General features: G+C 42.6%; 1 protein-coding gene across 2 annotated transcripts in view; it reads right to left on the bottom strand.

Annotated features, from left to right (window-relative positions):
- Positions 1–21,742, bottom strand: part of XPR1 (xenotropic and polytropic retrovirus receptor 1) — a 100,680-nt gene that overhangs the window by 4,152 nt on the left and 74,786 nt on the right. For both annotated transcript variants that reach the window (XM_088674862.1, XM_035124297.3), the window contains 3 exons: positions 4,647–4,813; positions 1,687–1,826; positions 353–574 (listed from right to left, as the gene is read on the bottom strand). In XM_088674862.1, coding sequence (XP_088530988.1) covers positions 353–574; positions 1,687–1,826; positions 4,647–4,813 — 529 coding nt within the window. The remainder of the gene's footprint in view (positions 1–352; positions 575–1,686; positions 1,827–4,646; positions 4,814–21,742) is intronic.

Here is a 21,742-nt window from a genome sequence, read left to right as displayed (position 1 = left end):
GAGCAGAAGTATTGTGCAAGTACACTTATCGAGTCCATTTGCTGTAGAGAAGGATCTGTCAGCAATGCCTTGCAGATATGGTATTAGGTTTGCTTAGGGCCCATCAACAGCTTTGCTTGTCCCGTGCCTGAAAAGCATGGGTCTGAGTGGTTTTCTCCTTGTCCTGCTCCTTTCCCAGGAAAAACTTTAAACCCAGCTTTAAACCAGAACAATGCAGAAAACCTAGTTGCCATTTGCTCCGACTGAGCACTAAAGAGCTGTTTCCCCCGGGGGAAAGCAGCGGGACAAGGGAAAGTGTTGAAAAGCCCTCTCTGAGAAGGAACTCTCGTTCAAAAAAGAAACAAATACGTACTGAGAAGCAAGACGCGGTCTATGCAAGGACACACTCTGGCTACGCTTCCAGGCTCGGTTTTTCTGACGATTCCGGACACCATCCTCCTGGTCCATCATCTGTTCAAGCAGGGTCTGATCATCTGCATTCAGTGGTGCCACCGATATGTCCCGGACAGCTCGGAATTCACCACAATTGTTCAGGTGCTCATTCTCCAGTCGGAAGAAATTCCACACAAATCGCCTGAAAGATACAGAACTGTAGTAAGTGACATACCGTATTTTTCTGTCTATTTTGGGGGCCTCAAAATTTTGAAAATATGGGGGATTAAGCTTTTGGGGAGGATTATTTGGGGGGAATGCCGAAAATCGCTCACCTGCCAGAACGCAGCACACAACTGCTTGTATCGCTTACAATTGCCACTTACAATATCGGGCTTGCACTTCGTTCCAATGGGTGAGCGATTTTTGGCATCTCTCCCCCCCCCCCAACAATCAAGTGGCCTATCTCCGCTTACAATCTCAGGCTCGTGCTAAAAAAAACCACGATTCACACCTCCCCCTCACCACTACCCGTGTATAATACAAGCCTAAACTTTGAACCTCATTTTTGGGTCAAAAAAGCTTGTCTTATACATGGAAAAATATGGTAAATGCATTGTAGATGCAGAAAGCTCCCAGCAGCTGCTAAAATATAAAAGCCATTTGTAAAACAAAACTTCCCTCTCTTACCAAGTGGGTGGTAACAGAGGAAAACCACCATTCCTGGGGAACTTTCTGCACTAAATTTACAAGTGACTGATAAATGTCATTAATGGACAGTTTCTTTCTAAGAGTTAAGTAACTTAAAGATGTCAGACACTTGAAAAAAAGCAAGATTTTCAGGGTTTCGAGTTAAAAGAAAGGAGATTCTGACTAAATATCAGGAAGAACTTTCTGACTGCAAGAGCTGTTCGACAGTGGAGCAGACAGCTTCGGGAGGTTGTGGACTCTCCTTCCTTGGAGGTTTTTAAACAGAGCTTGGATGGCCATCTGCCATGGATGCTTTAGTTGAGATTCCTGCATTGCAAGGGGTCGGACAAGATGGCCCTTGAGGTCCCTTCCAACTGTACGATTCTATATAGGAAGTCTTGTACACTTCCTCACAATCAGCTTGTCTCGTGGGACCACTGCAAAGATGAAAGCGATGGCGAAAATGGTACAGTGGTGTGAGCTCCTTTGAAGAAAACTGGAAATGCTAGAATGGCAAGTATTACTGAATAGGGGTGAGGAGGGTCTGAAAAATCGACTTGATTTAAATCAAATCCACCCTGGTCTGCAAAAAACTGGGGTAGTAGTTTGGGTAATGCATCTTACCGGAAAACCTCAAGTGGTGCAAACACAGTAGTGATGATATCCCCGGCATAAGGGTGGATTGGCATGGAAGTAAGAGAGATCTGGATAGTCCATGCAAAGCGCAGAATCACATCCTCAACAATGGCACAGTAGTAATAGGCCTGAGGAAACAGATGGAAAAGACCGCTGTAATGCAGAGCAGGGTTATCAACCACATCCACCTTCAAATAAAAGTGTAGAGCAAAAGAAGTTTCCAGCCCTTGGGTTTGCTTATTCTGTATGGTCAAGGTGGTTTCTGTGTGCAGACAAAAGAGTCTATATTCCCATCCTACATAAAAGTATCATCACAAAAAAGCGAGATAAACAGCTGATTTGTCAAAGGACCAACATTACACTAACAACAACAGCAACAGGAACAACAGCTTCATTCCTTAAGATCTGGCAGCGAGACAGCATGCTTCTTGATTGGCTGTTTTCCAAATACAGTACCCTGTTGCCAGAGAGGACTTTAAAGGTCTTTCAGCCTGAGGACTGCATTCTGGGGAACCGTTCGCATGCCAGCGGTGGGAGGAGCAAAACATGTAAATGTTACCTTTGTAGAGTAGGCTAGTCTGTACACACATTCATTATTATTATTATTATTTATTGAATTTATATACTGCCCTATACACGGAGGTTTCGGGGCGGTTCACAGAAAAGATCAACACAAAAACCACAATATATATAATCAAAATAAATACACCAACCCAATAACACCCCCCCACACACACCAAAAGAGTCACATTTTAAAAAGGCATAGGATGTCAATGGACTCAACACGCTCCTTGCACTCCTTCATTCAGGCAAGCAATATACATGATCAGAGTTCTAGAACACTGTTCAGCCAGGCAAAAATGATCAAGGAGGGTGCAAAATAGGACCAGTGAGGGGCATAGCTGGGGCTTAAGGGTGGACTTGTTGGAAACCTGGTGGACTGCATTTGACTGCATTTGTAAGCAAACCATTGTAACTATTAACAACAGATGGCCATGGCCATGGTTTTTGTCTATACTGCCCAAGCCTGGTGTTGGGCAAAAAGTTAGCTGTAAGAAATATAGCACACCTTCCCTGAAAGCGGATGCTGGCGCTGTGACAACTTGAAAATTGTGCCTCTTGCCTATGAGGGTTTCTGCATACGACATGCCCCCTTGTTGCTGTACCTAAAAGCAATCACTTACCAGGCGGCCCCTGCTCTCCTATCAGACCAACCAAGACCCAACCTGTTTGTCTTGGGGTCACAACCTGCCACTGGTTCTTGCTTCATGTCAACCACAGGTAAGTGAGGGGGGAGGAGAGGCAAGAGCAGAGCAGGACAGGACAGCAAATTCCCATATGGCTCTGTTGTGATTGTGTATATACAAACAAGATAATCTCGTAAGGGTTGAGGTGGTGGGGGAGAGGGGAGGGAGAAGAATAGGAACAGATTCTGCCCCCCCCCAATTGTCCCAGTTCTTCCTTATGTGGATATATCCAATTACAGTCGTGAGACTGTATACATTTCTGTTGCTGGTGTTAGTGAAGCATTGTGGGAAACGCAGAGCCTGATGGGACTCTGGCTCTGAAGAGGAATCTATGGGAATCTTAATTCTTGAACTCAGGAAGGGAGGGTTTCTTTAATCCTTCCTGCCCTTTTGATGTAGTGTGAAGAATCTCTCCCTTGCAGCTGTAAACTCTGGCATTCCTGTGATAAGCAATTTAGGGAGGGTAGCCCTCTCTGAGAGGTCTGAGAGTCAGGAAGTTAATTGCTCTCTGGAATGAGTAATGAGTCAACAAAGGGCACCTGCGTAATCTCACTAATTGATGACTGAAGTCAACGATTGTCAATCCATTGATTGGTCTGTTTGAATGAAAATCCATGATGATTGGGTATCTATCGGCAATCCCCACGTGGGACTAAGGTGTGCCTCAGGGATTTAAACCCCCCCCCCAGAGAAAGTGGTCTTTTGTTCAACAACATGGGGGGGGGGAAACCTTTGTCTGTGTTGTCTGTTCCACCAGTCAGCTAATTGCCGGAGGGCTGTATGCTGCGGTCTGCCCGAGGGAGAGACGTAGCTTTGATTCTATTTCTCTAAGTAAGTTAGTTTGTTTCTTGTTTTAAGTTTGTAATTCCTTTTATGAGAACTGCTTTTACTTTGTTATATTTTGTAACACTTTGTTATACCTGTTTACTTAACTATTCTTATTAATAAATAGTTAAAAAGGAATTCTGGTAAGTTTGTTCTTTCCTGAGCCACATTGCCAATCTGGTTCCTAGCTGCTTGGTTACCTACCAGACATGTGTTAAAGTAATAAGTCGCAATTTGCTGGTAAAGGCAAATTGCTGGTGGCAGCTACCGTTGGCTCTGATTCTTCCAGTTAGACCAACCAGTCATAGCTTAGTCGTCCTAAGGCAGGGGTGCCAATCCAACTCTGGAGGGAGGTGGGTGGCACCGGGTAAAGGACAGACGAAAGGTGACTGGGGACTAACGTGACACCTCTACTTACGAATAACTCTATTTACGAATGGAGCTCCATCCGCCATCTTGGATGCAGTTTAGATAGGATTTTTTTCTACTTACGAATTTTTAGATAGGGTTGCTTCTACTTACGAATTTTTTCTCCCAATGCATTCCTATGGGATTCGACTTCCAATTTTTTTCGACTTACAAATGTGTGTTCGGAACGCATTAAATTCGTAAGTAGAGGTACCACTGTACTGACCTAACAACAACACATGCGCCGAATGTGTTAAAATGAAAGTTACTTTGTTTTAGCTACCGTAATTCTCTCCTTCAAAGGCACTTGGTTTTTTGTGACAGCTCCAGTGTTCAATATGGGTGGGATTCATTTGCTCAAATGGATGGCATCACAAGCCAATGTCCTCAGGGTGTGAAAGGGCCAACAGTTCAAATCCTCCCAAGTTTTCAAATAAAGATCTTCACAAAAGCAACCTGCATACGCACCTTTTGTGGGTAGACAATCTCTTCCCGCAGGAAAGTATTTTCGCCAGCATTCCTGTCAAAGAGACCCCAATCCATCTTCAAGTCCCAGATGAGGGTGTAGCAGGAGCTGACAAAATAGAAGAGGATCCACAGGTAGAAGAACACTTGGTGGTCGCTGTGTTTTCGAACTGCAAGAAAAAAGAACAGTGTCGCTGTATAAAAATGAGACGACCATTCAGCTGGAATGAAGTTTAGTTATGAGCTTGGATACATCTGGGGGCAACCTTAATAGCATTTTGCACAAGGAGCACAAAATTATGTCATGAATTTGAGTAACACTGACATTAATTTTGACAGTATCCGTTTGCCCAACCCATGACCGTGAGGTTAAGTCTCATGCACTATGAACTGCGCTACCATCAGCTTTCTTCCTTTTTTCTTTTCTAAAACTTTTTAAAATTAATGTCCAGGGCATCGGAAATGGCTTCTGAGCATGTCTGCAGCGCCAGAAATCGTTTCTGCGGCTGCGCAGACACAATTTCCGGCGCCGCTCGGCGAGTCTCCGCGCTGCGCCTGTTTAGCGCAGCGCGCAGGGGACTTGTCGAGGGGGCGGCTAGTGGGCCAGATAAACATCCTCCATGGGCTGGAGGTTGCCGATGTATGGTCTAGGGAATACATCACTAAGGTAAGCAGACCACACAGGTTCATATAACTTAATAAGGGGTATTCATGAGACCCCAGAGGGCAGCTGGTGCTATCGCCACCTGCCTGACTTCTGATGGAGAGATCCATTGCTTAACATAAGGTTCTTAATAACCTCAAAACTCTACATAAGTACCTCTAACCCCTAAACTCCCTATATTTCAGCCCCAAGCTTGGTGAAAGAGAGTAACTATGGCTGCATCAAGGTCTCTCTTATGGAACAGCATGTAGACATCATGCTTAATGAGTGGTACTTCAGAGTGAAATACCGTGCAGGATCAATAATACTGGATGCAGGATGGTTTGTTTGTTTATGGATGTGAAATGCTTTGAGCATTTGGGAAAAACATAAATCTGAATTACTTTTACTGTATTATTATTATTATAATCACTGACAAGGCTGCCATTCACATGTTGCCCAGTAGATGGAAGTGTATGCTTCTGCACATAGGAAAATGCAGCAGCAATGTTCAGTTCAGAAAATTTATTTTAAGTAACAAAAATGTATTAATTCCACTGGGAAATTCTAGTGCAATGAAGGGCAGGTTATAAAGGATAGTACTTGGAATCTGCCTTGCTGGGGTGGCGGGCAGGGAGTCTTGAGCCACCCTGGGACCCTGAAGGCAGATTGATTGTGACAGAAGCTTGCACTTTGTAGTCTACTTCAATATTTTACAAGTATTAAGGGGAAAAAATGTGTAAACACCAAAGGTGGGCTAGCCTATCCCAGCTCCTCCATCACTTAACATATGGTTCTGAATAACCTCAAAACTCTACATAAAGAACTCTAACCTCTAAACGAGGCATCCCCAAACTTCGGCCCTCCAGATGTTTTGGCCTACAACTCCCATGATCCCTAGCTAACAGGACCAGTGGTCGGGGAAGATGGGAATTGTAGTCCAAAACATCTGGAGGGCCGAAGTTTGGGGATGCCTGCTAAACTCTCTATATATTTCAGACCCAAGCTTAGTGATAGAGAGTAACTATACATGCATCAAGGTCTCTCTTCTGAAAAGATACTTTTTTTTAAGGACATGTAGGTAAACTCAGTGTTTCAGCTTTGATGGACAGAAGCTAAACATCAATGAGTGAACAAAGACAGTAAAATCTTGCTGACGTTTGAAGAGGTTCTGCACAAGAAGCAACGCACCGTCCAGGGTGGGCAGGGGGGGAGTACACTGGGCGGGGGGCGCCAGCCAAGCCCTCATTGCTGAAGCGACCCCACCTCTCCCTCCCCCACCTCCAACCCCACTGAGCTGCCTGCCCACCTACAGGAATTTAAAACTAGAAATTTGAAGACAGCCTGGAATTGTTGTTGTTGTTTAGTCGTGTCTGACTCTGACCCCATGGACCAGAGCACGCCAGGCACTCCTGTCTTCTACTGCCTCCTGCAGTTTGGTCAGACTCATGTTGGTAGCTTTGAGAATTAAACCTGCTCTAATCAGATCTGCTACTGCCACAAGGTCCAAGCTACTACAATATAAAGCTTATAAAAAAACAGACTATGGTAGTTCCTGACATGTAAAATAAAATTCAGGTTCCACAGAACTCTTCATCAGGTAGATGGAAGAATTAGCTAGTTCTCCATTACACAGTGAGATAATCTGTATTCACAGCCAAGCTTGTTCTGCATATAGTTGAAAATCACTTTACTAATGTGTCTAAAGGTTCTGCAAAGCAGCAAGAACGCTTTAGTTGTACTAACATTTGACTTGCCCAGAGGCTCTTCCACAATATTTAACCCCTGGGATGACCATTTTCCTCTGTGAAATAAATTTATTGCCCACCAATCTTACATTCATGATAGCAAATCATGCCTTCTAGCAACCTCTCAACGCTAGCATGGCCTCTGAAGAGAAGGCTTATTAATCTAGTTGCAAGCATCCACACAAAATCTCTAAAGGATAATTCTAGCCATGAATAAGGAGAGACGAATTCTGCCAAATTCAGTTTCTCTCTGTTTGTCATTTTCATATTCTTTAATTCAGTTCCTCACATTTCTGCATCAGTTTGCATTTTTTAAAATGTCCTCGTAAAAATGCGTCAGCACTTTAGTAAACATTTCACCTAATGCATACATTTTTGCAAGCAATTTCCCTCAACGTAAAACATTTGTGTTATTTGTGTGTGTATATGTATGTATGTATGTATGTATGTATGTATGTATGTATGTATGCATACTTTCCCTTAATATACGTATTTTTGGACACCTTTTTTGAGTTGGGAAATGAAAATTTAGGACAAGCGCTACTACTGAAGGATCAGTTGCAGTCTTTTTAATCCATTTTCTACCTCTAGGTTCTGTGTGAATCGCCGCTCTCTCGTTCACTCATTCCATTTTCTGCCGTGCTTACACGCTGTTCCACATTTCTGGCACTACATCCCATCTACTCCAGCATCGTGTTCTCAGTGTGGCCAACCACATGCTTACAGGAAGCCCCAAAGCACAACAGCACTCTCCCCATGTGTTCCCCCATATCACCTCCAATACTTGAGATAGCACCCTGTTTCTCATATTTTAAGACATACCCATAAAATAAGCCATAGCAGGATTTTTAAGCATTCAAGGAATATAAGCCATACCCCAAAAATAAGACATAGTGATAGGCACAGCAGCAATGCCGGCCGCGGCAGGAGGAGGAGGAAAAAAATAAGACATCCCTTGAAAATAAGCCATAGTGTGTTTTTTTGAGGAAAAAATAAATATAATACATGTCTTATAATATGAGAAACACGGCACATAGTTATCATAAGCCAGGCACCCCCAACCTTCGGCCATCCAGATGTTTTGGACTACAATTCCCATCATCCCTGACCACTGGTCCTGTTTGCTAGGGATCATGGACGTTGTAGGCCAAAACATCTGGAGGGCCGCAGGTTGGGGGTGCCTGTCATAAGCAGTAGTTATGACCTCCATGATTCTGTCAAATCCTGTCAAATCTTGTCCTCCATGATTCTGTCAAATCCTGTTTTAGAGCAACCCAAGTCTCAGGCCATCATTCCACCCTGAGGTAGCAATTTCCATAATTTGCCAGGTGAATATTTGCCATTTTACCATGTGGCTGCAGCTATCAGAGGTTTTTTGTACCCTATACAAAAAAACTTCAGATTTTTTTGTTTTAAGTATTCCAAACACCGATCAGTCTCGTGTTCACACTATTCCTCCAGACTCCCAAAGCACTGCAATTACTGTACTTTTCTGTGTGTAAGACGAGGTTTTTTTTTTTTACTTTAAAATAATGTTCAAAAACGTGCTTCATCTTATACATGGTAAGAGATTTTTCGCTGGGGAAGGCTCTGTTGGCGATTGTCTGTCGCTGTGGCAAGTGGGTGACTGTCGGCTGCCAGCGGTTGAGTGATTTTTAGCAATTCCTCCCCCCAAGCTGTAAAACTCTGGTTAATCTTCCGCAAAAATACCTCAAGAACCCCCCCCTTTTCTTAAACTTGAGTCCCCCAAAATAGGGGGGAGTCTTATACATGGGGGCGTCTTATAAACGGAAAAGTACGGTTTTCTATGCACTCTCACGCTGTATTGCTGAGATCTTCTGTCAGAGCATCACCTAGAACTAGGAAATAATAATAATAAATTCTGACAGGAGCAATAGGTTAGTCTATGGCCAAGTCAAACAGAGCAAACCCACTAAAATTGGTAGACTTACTTTAGTCAGCAGTAACTTAAACCCACAGATTTCAGTGGGTCTTAATTAGGAAGTGGTAAGTCAGTCATACCAACCATAGTATAAAAAACAAACAGAGAGATGGGGGGGGAGTAAAAATAGTTTTGCTCTAAAGGCAGCCTCAAAGTAAGATCAAATCATTTTCAGAAATTGATACTAAAAGGGGCAGGTCCCTGTGAGGAAGGCATGGCAGAGAACTCTATTAACATCTTGCGCTGCATTAGCAGCCAAGCTAATTCAAAGAAGCAGGCTTTTCTGCCTCCGCAACCCCAGGCCATAATTCTCTTCCACAGCAGCTGAACTAGTCTGTACCCTCTAGTAGTTGAATTATTGACGTGGGCAAATTATAATTTATGCTAAGATTTCACTACAAATGAAGGAACCAGGAAGCTCGCAAAACACGCACACAATGAAAAGCACACAGCTTTCCTGGCCTCTTGGTCTCACCTCTTGAATTGTTTGCCCACAACGCCATCACCACCCCTGCTTCCAAACCTCCTTTCCTGGGGTTCTGCCTGCCACCTTTCTTCCCTATTGTTTCTCCTCATTAGTATTCAGGTGATGTAGCGGAAAGATGTTGCTCTAGGCAGGCAATTATATCTCAATCTCCACTAGCGAGTCCTACCAGTCCTCTTCAGTGCTGTTTGCAAGGCTGGAAAATCAGGGCATTGGTATTCCATCCAGAGTCCCCAAGCGCCATAGGCCTGCTTCATTTGCAAAAAGGATACATGCTGTATGTGCTTATGATGATGTCTGTGTGTATTTGGAAACAACGAACCCTTTAAAAGAAGCAGCAGGAAGTGCAGGTGATAACGAGTTAGGAAAAGCTGTTGTGCTTTAGACCTGCCACTCATTAGTTCAGATTATTAGAAGATGGAATTTTAAAAAAAACCTTTATTGCCTATTTCAAATAAGTACGTGTTTTACTTTATTTTTCAAAACAATAGACAATTCATCACAATCCACCCTTGTTATCATTTTAATTTTATTAAGCTAATTCTAGTTAGCTGGATGTTTACGGTAATTAAACCACTCTACAAAACATGTATATGCATGTTTTAAATGACTTTTTACATACCAATTTGTTTCCTGGTATGGGGTTATTTTTTTTGAGTGTGCATTCTAACGACTTCGTTTATTTTTTATTTCATTTATTGTAGAATAACTATATATTATTTTGCGCTAAGTACTTGGTTTCTCTGGCATCTGTACAACACAGGAAGACGACTGGGCTCATTTGGCACAGAATCTCAAGTTCTGTTTTAAAAATAACTTACATCTCAAAACTGTAAAAAGCGCTGAGGTCTGCCTCAACACATCTTTTCCAATAAGAAAATCCTTATGCGGAGAAAAAACGTCTCCACTATGCACTTGGAAGGTGACGTGCTCAGCAGCCTCTAATTTCTGTCATACTTTAAGAAGTGACTGTACATGTTTGTTTGTTTGTTTTGTCAATCAAAATCACAGATAGACAATGCACAAGCACTAGCCTGCAAAGCCTGCAGTTTTATATCAGTGATATATATTACCAAGCATACTTTGTGGTGAACTACTATTTTGTAATAAACAGCTGTCATGTCCTTTGTGCACTTATAGCCTTACTGTGTCTCACTCATTCATTTTTCTGCCATCACAAAAACAAGTCACACATTTGACTAATGTGCTTAGAATATTGCATTGTAATGAAAAATAATAATACAAATTTGCACCCTTTTCTAATGTGGATTGATAAGTTCTTGAAATAACTGCCAGGCAATATGGAAGGCAGAAAGCAGAATAGCTTCCTTCCGATACATTACATTTGCTTTGAATGAATTTACTTTATTTACTCTCTCGATTTATCTTAGAGAAGGCAAACAATATATTCTGTTCAATGCAGCTTGAGGGGAAAGGAGCAGAAAATCAATGCCCTGTGTTATCGAAGAACTGGCACAGAGCACAATAGCATGTGATAAGCATTCTGGGAGGGTCAGTCGCTGCAGGTAGTTGCGGTTTCTGCTTATTGTTAAAGCCATGATAATAGGACCAGGAAATCTATGGGGTTATGAAAAAGCTGCCTTAATCTTCAGATAAGTACTACAGTAAGATACAGGCCTTCTGACTGAACATGAATCATGTTGTTCCACCTACTAAGTCAGAAGGGTTTCATTCATCCCAAGCTACATTCACTTCAGCTTTAGGCTAGGCTATCAATCGCTCAGATGAGAAGCTGAACAGAGAGTATAGTTAAAGTACCACGAAGCCCTACACTGAACTCTACTCCCTGTCTTGCATTCACTTTCCCCTTCCCTTGTAAGGGTACAGAAGCAGTTCTGCCAGCCCCCTTATCAAATCCTGCTAATTTTAGGCAGTAATGTGGAATGCAAAGCACCAGCCCTACCACTAGGCAAGAGTGAAGCAACAGATACTAAGGGGCAAAGAGCAACGGGGAGGTGTTGGGAGAATAGAGCTACATGTGCCAAGATCCTGCCCTTCGCTAACCTGCTTCTCTCAGTCAGGTGCGGCAGAGGACACTGCCTTGTTTACAAGTGCTAAAGAAAGATCTGATTGCTAGTGCGACTGACTTCAGTGCACAAAACATGGAAAAACATCATCTCATCCTTTTGTCTCAGGTGGCAAAAGTTCTTGGGCTCACTCCTGAGAAGGAAGGATCATTTAATACTTGTTATACAGTGGTACCTCGGTTTACGAACTTAATCCATTCTGGAAGTCCATTCTTAAACCAAAACCGTTCTTAAACTGAGGCGTGCTTTCCCTAATGAGGCCTCCCGCCGCCAGTGCCCTTCCACCGTTTGGATTCCATTCTTAGACCGAGGTAATGTTCTCAAACCAAGACACTATTTCTGGTTCTGCAGAGTTTGTAAACCAAATCATTCTTAAACCGGACTGTTCTTAAACCGAGGTACTGTACCACTGTACTTGCAGCTTGCCCTGCCTTGCAAGGAAGCTTACATATGGTTTACCTGGTTAGAGCAAGACCTGCTTAGCTTCAGAAGTAGAAGAGAAGTTTCTGTTGCCTGCTAGAAACATTCTATTTTAGACAAGCCTACCCAGGATGTTTAGAAAACGGATGCAAGTTTTAAGTCTATTGTTATTTTAACTTCTTGAAAGTTTTAAATTATTGTCGTTTTGATAATTTTATTAACTTTTTTTGTAACCAGCTTTGAGGTTTTTTTTTTCTTTTTTTACAATCAAGCAGAGTATGATTTTTAATGAAATATCATGATATCTGGTTCTGATGCAATATGAAGCTAACTTTTTCTGGTTTGCCTGGAAAAGTGGAAGCAATTAAGACAGCATGTTTCATCACCATGCTGAATCCTTAAAAACTACAATAAGCCACAAATAGTCAGTCTCGTCTTTACATGCAAATGTGGCCTTTGAGAAAGTTGTCTAACCCACAACTCCCAAAAAATAAGATGGGGAAGCCTTGGCAGCCACGGACCTATGTCTTCAGTCAGAACTACCCCTTCCTCAAAGAAGTTTGAGCAACAGCCAATCTCATCGCCCCCGAAAGCACTAAACCTTGCGGGAGGAGCAATGATGGAGGAAACATGCACCCTAACCTGGCTTGCAAGACTCTTGGAGCCTCGGCATGTGCATTGAAGATTTTCCGAAGCTTCCTGAGTCACCAGGAGCAGGAAAATCTGTTGATCCTTGTGTGCATAAGATTTCATGAAGGGCCTTTGGTACCTTCAACCTTTCTCCTGTTGAAGTGCCTGCTCACTCTTTAAATGGTTCTCTGTGTGCCACTTCCTCACTCCATGTGTGTGTTCTCCCGAGAGTTTAGTATTATTATTTTAGTATTTGCTCATGCTCTGCCATTTTCCTCCTCCCATCCCCGGCTTCCGCCTAATCTTTCCTTCCTGTTTAGCAGCTCTAGCTTGTTTTGCAGCAGCATCCACTCAGCCCCTTGTGAAATTCTGAATGATTGAGGCTTCAGTAGCTGTCCCACTCCTCTGTCCCCCACATTCACGCAAACTGCACATGTGTATCCGACCTCCTAGCAGAGCGTACTTCAGAATTAATGAACAGAATGGGGAGGAAATGGATTTTCCTACGTTAGCCTTTTTCACAAGAAGGACAAATTCTCAATAACACGAAGCTGCTGTTGCTGCTCCCCACCCCCAATATTATGATGAACAGGCACCCTGCTAGGAATGTAACAGTTACGTAAATTTCACATATTTAAGCTAATTTACTAAAAGCCCTGTAGAAAAGAAAATGAAACGTTTAATTTAAGCCATTATTTTAAGACAGGATTTGTGTCTGCACATCCAGCAGTTCTAAGCTCTTTGAAAATAATTTACTACCTATGTTTAGTAAGTGGCTTTAGGGTTTCCCCCCGCCCCCTCCCCAACGTGTTTGATAAAGATTGGACCTTTCCCCTCCTGAATTCCTAAGAACTGGAAACTCAGCACATTGGTCTTTCTGTTCACACCTTGTTCACTTGTACGGTCAAGTCTCCACAGGGTCCACTGGCAGACCCTGTTAAGCAACATAAACAGCATTTATCAGACTTTGCTGGAATTGCAGCTATTACAATTCAGCTGTCCTGAGTTATAAGGCCGCTGAAAATAATTTCACTGCAAGGAGGCAGAAATTACCTCTCATTCCATCGGGCACCTGCCGTAATTAAGTACTCAGTTAGTAAGCTTTTGGTATTAAAAAAAGATTCACATAGCCATGTTATCATGTGTTATTTTCAATTAACTGGCTACCTGGATTTCTTCCATTTTGGTTGCCTTTCTATCACACATAGACAGTGCCTTTAAATGGAGGAACATGACCTCCACAAAGTTTAACCATCATGTGAATAGGTTGTTAAGATATATCAAAACCTTTACTTCTTCCGTGCTATCCCTCAGCCATCAGAATTGGGTGAAGCAAGGCAATCAAAGCTTTAGTTTGGTGGTGCTTATTTTTGTCAAAAATAAGTCATTTATCACCCATGACTTGATTGTGGATGAGGGGGCTAGCTTGGCAAGCATCACTGAGACCTGGATCAAGTGGGAGGCCCTGTTTTGACTCAGCACCCAAATTTGAAGAAATTTGAAGCTATTGTTAGGATTCATCTGGACATATTCTACGCAATGCGTGTTCCTGTTTCAATTGTTGTGGCCTAATCATATGGGCAAGCTATTGAAGGGGCCCACCTGATCACCAAACTTCTTGTCCCTTGCCCATCAGGCTCACAGAAGCAAGCTCATGCCCCAATGCAGGTGGGGAAGGTATTGCCCCCTCACCCCGTTAAAGAGGCAGTGGTGAACCTTCTCCTTAAGAAGACCTCCCTTGACCAGGAATTGTTAAAGAACTATTATGCAAATGTTAATATTTCCGCCTTAGGCAAGCAGCTCAAGAGAGTGGTCGCAACTTCAGTGACTCACACCTAGTACAATTGTGCTGTGCTCTGTATGGGGCTCCCCTTGAAGACTGTTTGGAAGCTTCAAGTGGTACAGAATGCAGTAGCCAGGGTGCTGATGGGCACTAATGGCTGGGCACACTGGCTGCCGGTATGATTCTGTATGTATGTATGTATGTATGTATGTATGTATGTGTTAGGATCTCCTACTCACGACTAGGACCTTGGTAAAAACACATGCCCGACTGACATGTTCTCTCCCTCCTGGTCGATCGTTCAGGAGCTTCAAAAGCATTCTCCAGCCCAAACATCACAGTGACTAATGCCAAGAAGCATTAGCACACTTAGGGATCCGCAGAGTTTGCGCAGTTGCGTAACAGAACTCAGCAACTCAGCATTTTGGCTAATCTACGTTTATTTACATAAAAACACACATGGAGCACTGCAACTTGGCTCCCTCTCTCTCTAGCATCAGGTAGCAAAGAAAAAGAACAAAGGACAATAGTCCCACTTCAGGAAACACAGTAACACAAACATCCTGTCTTCATCACTTCCCACTGTAGAATGAAAACATACACCACCATGTGATAAACAGCAATCCCATGACAGCAGACACGGGGAATGAATTTAAAGGGTAAAGGGACCCCTGAAAGTTAAGTCCAGTCGCGAACGACTCTGGGCTTGCGGCGCTCATCTCACTTTACTGGCCGAGGGAGCCAGTGTTTGTCCATTTCCGCAGACAGTTTTCCCAGGCCATGTGGCCAGCATGACTAAGCCACTTCTGGTGAAACCAGAGCAGCGCATGGAAATGCCGTTTACCTTCCCGCCAGAGCGATACCTATTTATCTACTTGCACTGTGTGCTTTGGAACTGCTAGGTTGGCAGGAGCTGGGACCGAGCAACGGGAGCTCACCCCGTCGCGGTATGATATTTAATGGCCCATAATTCTCCCAGGGCAGGACCCAAGGCAGCCCACAGCAAAAATTAAAACAGATACAACTAAAAACACACAATAAATATTTAAAAAAACTTTAAAACTTTTTTCATCTTTTATCTTTTTTTGTTTTGAAGTGTGGTTGTGAGGTTTTTGAAATAAACTATCAAGTGGTATATAAATTTTACAAAATAAGCAACAAGTACTATTCTTCTTGAATGCGATTATATTGTGCAAATCTTTCTTAAGTCGCTCTGAGAACCTCTTGGGGCTGTAAAGTGGAATACAAACATTCTGAATAAATATCAGACAGATCTCGCAGAAAAAAATCTTTGGGGTGCCTTTTAAAAATTATTGGCTTGTAAGTAATTGGTTTGGATTCCCTTAGTGACTTGGATTGACTCAGTGACAAGGGATTGACTCAGAACAAATCCAATACTCCTCTGGACCTGTTTATTATTGAGTAAATAACATGTGGGCAAATTATTTTTTCATTCAGGAACCCTGACAAGCTCCTGAGAGTCCCAAGTTTCTTCAGAACAGTTTGAAAGCCACTGCTTTCGAGGGTGCTAGTTTCCAAAGCACTGTTTCATTCTTCCAGTTACGTTTGTATTGTTGTCTAGTCGTTTAGTCGTGTCCGACTCTTTGTGACCCCATGGCACTCCTGTCTTCCACTGCCTCCTGCATATGTTTGTATAATCATTCATAATTATTATAATAGATAAGGTGTTAAGAAAAGGCCACACAATTTAAGAGATGAAAAAGGTAATTCACTTAATAGATGTCGTAACAGCTAACTTAATCAAGCTGTTTGGTTAAGAGATTCTCCCCATCTTAATTGCTGTTGGTTGCTGGAACCCATTTAATGAAAAAAATAGATGGTTATGAAACAGCCTGAAATAGATTTGGGATAATTTAGTATATTCTCAAGTTGCTGACATCCCACTTCACAGTATTGTTTAGATCTGTTTTTAAATGTATCAAAGCTAAGGCAGTGGCTCAAATTTTCAATCTGACTGGTTTTGGAATAAGCAGCTCATCTGTGCTTTAAAATACAGTGGAACCTTGGCTTACAGACGCTTCAGGTTACAGACTCCGCTAACCCAGAAATCGTACCTCAGGTTAAGAACAGTTTCAGGTTTAGAACGGACCTTCAGAACAAATTAAGTTCTTAACCCAAGGTACCACTGTAATTCAGAATTATTTGACAACAGATTATGGGGGGGATGCACCCACACACATGCGGGACAGTGGCTTCTATTCTAAGTAAGGTGGCCCTTCAATGCAAAGGCCTTCTGCTTCTACAATGGGATTTCACACACACACCCTTCCCCCTGGCGCTAAATCGGTTCTAGATGCTCCTTCAACCCTCTGGAACAGATGTGGGAAGGGTGCAGGGGTGGGGGGGGGAGAGAGGGGAGAGGGGAAGTCCCACTGTGGAAATGGAAGTTCTTGTGCGGACCAGACAAGGCAGGAGCTCACCCAGTCGGTCAAACTTTCCCCTGAGTCAAAGGGGACTATCCAGAATGCATACATTCCTTATTATTTATTTTAGAAGATAATCAACATATGCAGAAGGAAGTACAAAGTCAGTATAATCGAAAGTAGAAGTGATAGTACAAATTTGTCCTCTTATATTAAAGGTAATATTATTTGCAGATGCCAATTTAGCAACACATGTTACTAAGTCAGAAACTAGTACAGTCGTACCTTGGTTCTCAAACAGAATGATTTCCGGGAGACTGTTCAACTCCCGGAACTGTTCGAAAACCGAGGTGTGGCTTCTGATTGGGAGCATCCTGCAGCGAATCAGAAGCTGTGCTGAAAGTTCGGCTTCTGAAAATCGTTCAAAAACCGGAACACTCACTCCTAGGTTTCGATCGTTCGGGAGCCAAGGCATTTGAGATCTATGATACTTGGCACAGTGGGAGGTAAAATGAATGATTCATGTGGTTTAAGTTTGGTCAAATAAATGGTTTAGCGTTTGAAGCTGGATGGGAAATTTACAAGATAAATTTCTGTCTGATTTTAGGATTTATAGCACTGCAGATGTGCTTGCCTCTCTGCTTTCCTCCTCTTATATACCTTGTATTGAAAAAAATCACAATACTTGAGGTTCATGTGTAACGTTATGCAGCTCAGGATATTGGGGAATACAAACAAAACAACAACATCTAGTAGGATGCTATCCCTACAAGTTATGGTTTGAGAGGGATTCATATCTGTTGACATGTTTTAGTTACGAGGCTGAATGAGAGGAGAGCACACCACAACCTTGGCTGTTGATTTTGAAGGGTAAATGTTTTACCAGAAGCAACAAGTTTCAAGAAAAGAACTGCTAATATCCTACACAATGAATTATCTCCCCCTGTGCTCATATGGGTGAAACTTCCCAGTATCCCAGGCTAGACGCATTATATGCAGCAAGTCCTACTAATTTCAGTCACAATTACACGCATAAATGTGCCTGGATCACTGCCATAGATAATGCAGCTTAAGTGCTTGATGTGGCTATTCAAAACCCTGTCCCAAAGGAGTCTAGCTAATCTATATAAATATGTGCATGAGAATCAGACTCTGGGAAAGAGCCAGACATTTCCTTGACTACGACAATCAATGAAGGAAAACAATTCCACCAGAACAGCTGTAACATGTTCAGCGGCTCCTACACAAAGAGATGGTGGCAGCCAACAGCAACCTGGCCTTCCATAAAGAGGATTATTGGTTTCTAGGCTGGTGGCTCGGAGCCCCCCTCCCCCTCCTCCCTGAAGCTAGCAACTGCATATAAGAGCGTAATGGGGTGGGAGGCCTTTGAAAAAATAATGAACATACTTCTGTCACCATGGCAACCATTACAGGCCTGTTCTTTTGCACAATTCGAGGAGTAAGCAACAAGGTCCCCTCCCCGGGTTTTCATACTAATGCCCCTTTAGAAGCACATCCATTCTCAATGGCAAAGAGCTGACTTCCCAATTTCATATCACCTTCCATTTCTCCCAATTATACCACACTGACGACTTGGGGTGCTTCCCTCTATCGGTGCTACCCTGGCATTTCACTACCAGCTCTGAACTAGGCTATTAGTTTCTGGTTAATCAGGCTAAAGAAACACAGAGATAAATCTAGAATTTTGATGAACGCAACTCGAAAGGCGCATATTATAATGGAGCTTTCATTTATAATAAAAATAAGCTAAAGATGCTCTATTATTGGAATTATTCCTCTTAATCAGAGAGATATCCCAACTTATGAGACTTCTTTTTTTTTTTAACATAATTTTTATTGATTTTTACAAATTACAAAAGATGGTACATACATAAACACCTTTTCCACCTTCTTCCCACCCCCCTCCATGGGTCCTCCCCTGCCACAGAAGTATCCCACGCAGGTGATCAGTCAGAAGTGGTCCATTTTATGATTGGGTTTCTGTCCTCCTCCCCCTCCCCTGCCCCCCAAGCCCCCCCCTGCCACCAGGGAGCTCCAGTGAACCAGGGCAGTACGCAGGAGTCCATCCATCCAACCATCTATTGTCATACCAAAAAAAAAAGAAAATACAAAAAGAGAAAAAGAGAAAAAAGAGAAGAGGAAAAAAAAAGACAAAAAGGAAAAAAGACAAAAAAAAATTCATCATAATTGTTAAATTCATAATTGTTAAACCATATTTTGTGGGCTTCCCCACCCTCCCACCCTTCCCCGGTTTTCCTCCCTTATTTATCATCTTCAACAATTTCATAATTCATATTTTATAACATACACCTTTATATCTTATACCACTTTTAAACTATTATCATTTTCGCCTATTGTCCAATCACTGAGAAATCAAACTCCCATTTTTTCTTCCCGTGCCTAATTTTTACCCCTCTATAGGCCTCCATATTTTCACCTTTTTCCAGAATCAATTCACTTTTTAAACCTATAACTATTCCCAAACTAACCTTACTCCCCCCGAGTACCTGCTCCACCCCACCAATCCAGCAAGTTCCATAGTCAGCAGTCCAGTTATAGTCCTATTAACCCATCCTTACAATCACCACTTCACTTTCCCTTCACCCCACCCCCTGTTTGCAGTCTTTTGCCATCCAGGCCTCCATATCAGACCCCTGAGCTTCTTCTCTTCTCTGCTTAATTTTTCCTTCTTCCCTGTGGTCATTCTGGAGTTCCAGTAAGTCCAGTCGTGCCCCCCTCGAAGGGGAGGCACTCCATCCAACTTTTTGTAGAGTAAAATCATCATTTTTTTCGTGATGGGCTTCATTTTGTGTTAAATCATCACAGTCGTCATCATTGTCATTCTCACATTCATCTTCTTCAGTTTCAAAAGCTTCATCTTCTAGGAAATCATATTCTGTCATCACAATCTGGAATTGTTGCTGTAACACTAGCCGTTGTGTCTCCTCTTGACATAGTTCTATTCTTGCTTCCCACATTAAGGTCAAAACAGTCCGCTGAAACTCAGGCGGGTACCTTCTTGTTGACATAGTTCAGTCCTGTCAAGGTCAAAACTTGTCACATGGGGTGGAATATGATCGCAGTCTATTTTCTCGACTCCATTTTAACAAGCTGGCTGCATTCTTAAAAATAAAGTTCGAACTCACATTTCAAAAGCATATAAACCAAAAAAAAATTTCCAAAAAGTCCAGAGATAAAGATAGAAATAAAATTTAACTATAAATCCTGGTCAGCTCACTGGGTTTTCTGGGCTGCCGGCTCCCGAGAAAAAGAAAGGTCTTTCTTAGTCTTAACTTCATTCTGCAGGGCAATCACAACAGTCTCTCTCCCCTTTTACCCTGCATTTAGGGGAGATTCTCTTTGATGCCTTTGAGGAATCCTTTTAAGTTAAAATCTTCTGTTTACGGCTTCGGGTTTCTGTTTACTGTCTCTTATGTTACCGTGGCTTCCTCTTTTCCCCTCTCTCCCAGGTCCAAATTGTTGCCTTAATTTACATTCCAAAGAATCCAAATTACTCACAGTCTATTCATTTGCTGAATGTTCTTTGAAGAATTGGCCACCTCCACTTCCCAGACTCGCAGCTTCGCACTCTCAGAGCAGCAATGTCAGCCTGTCCGCCGCGGTTCACCTCCTCGCTCTCGGGGGCTTAAACAAAGCCGATCCGGGGAGGAGAGAGCCCGCTTTTGGCGCCGCCAGGCAAAATCTGTCCCCAAAAAGCACGATTTGGGGCTTTTAAGGAGGTTTCGTTTCGCTGGAACGATTCCCTCCACCTCTGAAGCGCCGAGGTCCGCTCCGCTGTGCGGACCCCCGTCTGAGCAAGATGGCGTGGTCAACCGGAAGCCTCAACTTATGAGACTTCTTAAGGGAAATGTGTTTGTTTTTGAGTCCTGATATGTTTTGACCCGCTGAAGACAAGGAATCTAACTTTGAAGAGTGACCAAAAAACATCTCCTTATCATCAGCATAACTAGCTGTTAAAGCCACAGCTTAACCAATTTTGATGAAATTTATTTCAGGCAAATATTAGACCTAACATTTATCCCAAAGGCTTTGAGAAGCCTAAGTTGAAAAAGTATGAAACGGCAGCCAACTGAATATTTTTTCAGGTAACAATGCAAAATCTGTACAAAAATACATTGTGAAACCGTGTCAGTCACAGAATATTAAATGCCACATAGTTTGTTGTATAAACCCGTCTTTTGCGACACTGCAATGCTAAGAAAATAGAAATTTAAACATCCAAAATGATAGCATCGTTTCAAAATCAGAACAATGGAAGGTTAAGAACTTCAGAAACAGCCTCTGATGTTACCCTAAAATAACACTTTACCACTTCCAGTTGTTTTTATACCTGTGGATCTCTCTCTGCTACTTCTTAATCAACCTTCATAAAAAGTGAACATCATTTAGACACTGTGTGCGAGACTTCATGAAGATGAGGCAAACAGTCTTGATTTTATTATGATCAGAATGTTTCGGCATTATTACCTGCTTAAACAATTGTGGTACAGAGTAGGGTCTGGGGTGGAGAAGCTCAAGCACTGGAACCATTTCAGAGCCTTGGGAGGATTTCTAACCAGTTCGACCATTTTTGGTAACCAACCAAGTTCTTTAAACAAGGAAAACACCAGTAAAGGAGGAGGAGGAAGTTCTGTGACTAACAGTTCTAGCATCCAATCAGGGAAGGACTTCAATGCGCTCTTTGTCACTTTGGTGCACAGTGAGAACAAGACAAAACATTTTTAAATGTGAACATAGGCATGCACACGGGGTTTGTCCAGGCAGACCCTAATGTTAAAAAAACCCCACCAGGGATCATGGTAAGAAAGAGTGTATGGTGCAGCAACCCAACTCCCTCAGTTGCTATGAGCTATTTGTCACTTATGTGGAGAGAGAGAGAGAGTTGGGAGCAAGGGGCTACTTTTGTGGCATGTAAGTAAGGAAGAGGGAGAAGCCATTCCACACTCCAAATCTGTCCTGCTTCTAGTCAGCGTAG

The sequence above is a fragment of the Zootoca vivipara genome, chromosome 7, assembly GCF_965207765.1.
Source record: "Zootoca vivipara chromosome 7, rZooViv2.hap1.1, whole genome shotgun sequence".
Taxonomy (NCBI): Eukaryota; Metazoa; Chordata; class Lepidosauria; order Squamata; family Lacertidae; genus Zootoca; species Zootoca vivipara.
This window is presented reverse-complemented; position numbering and strand designations above follow the sequence as displayed.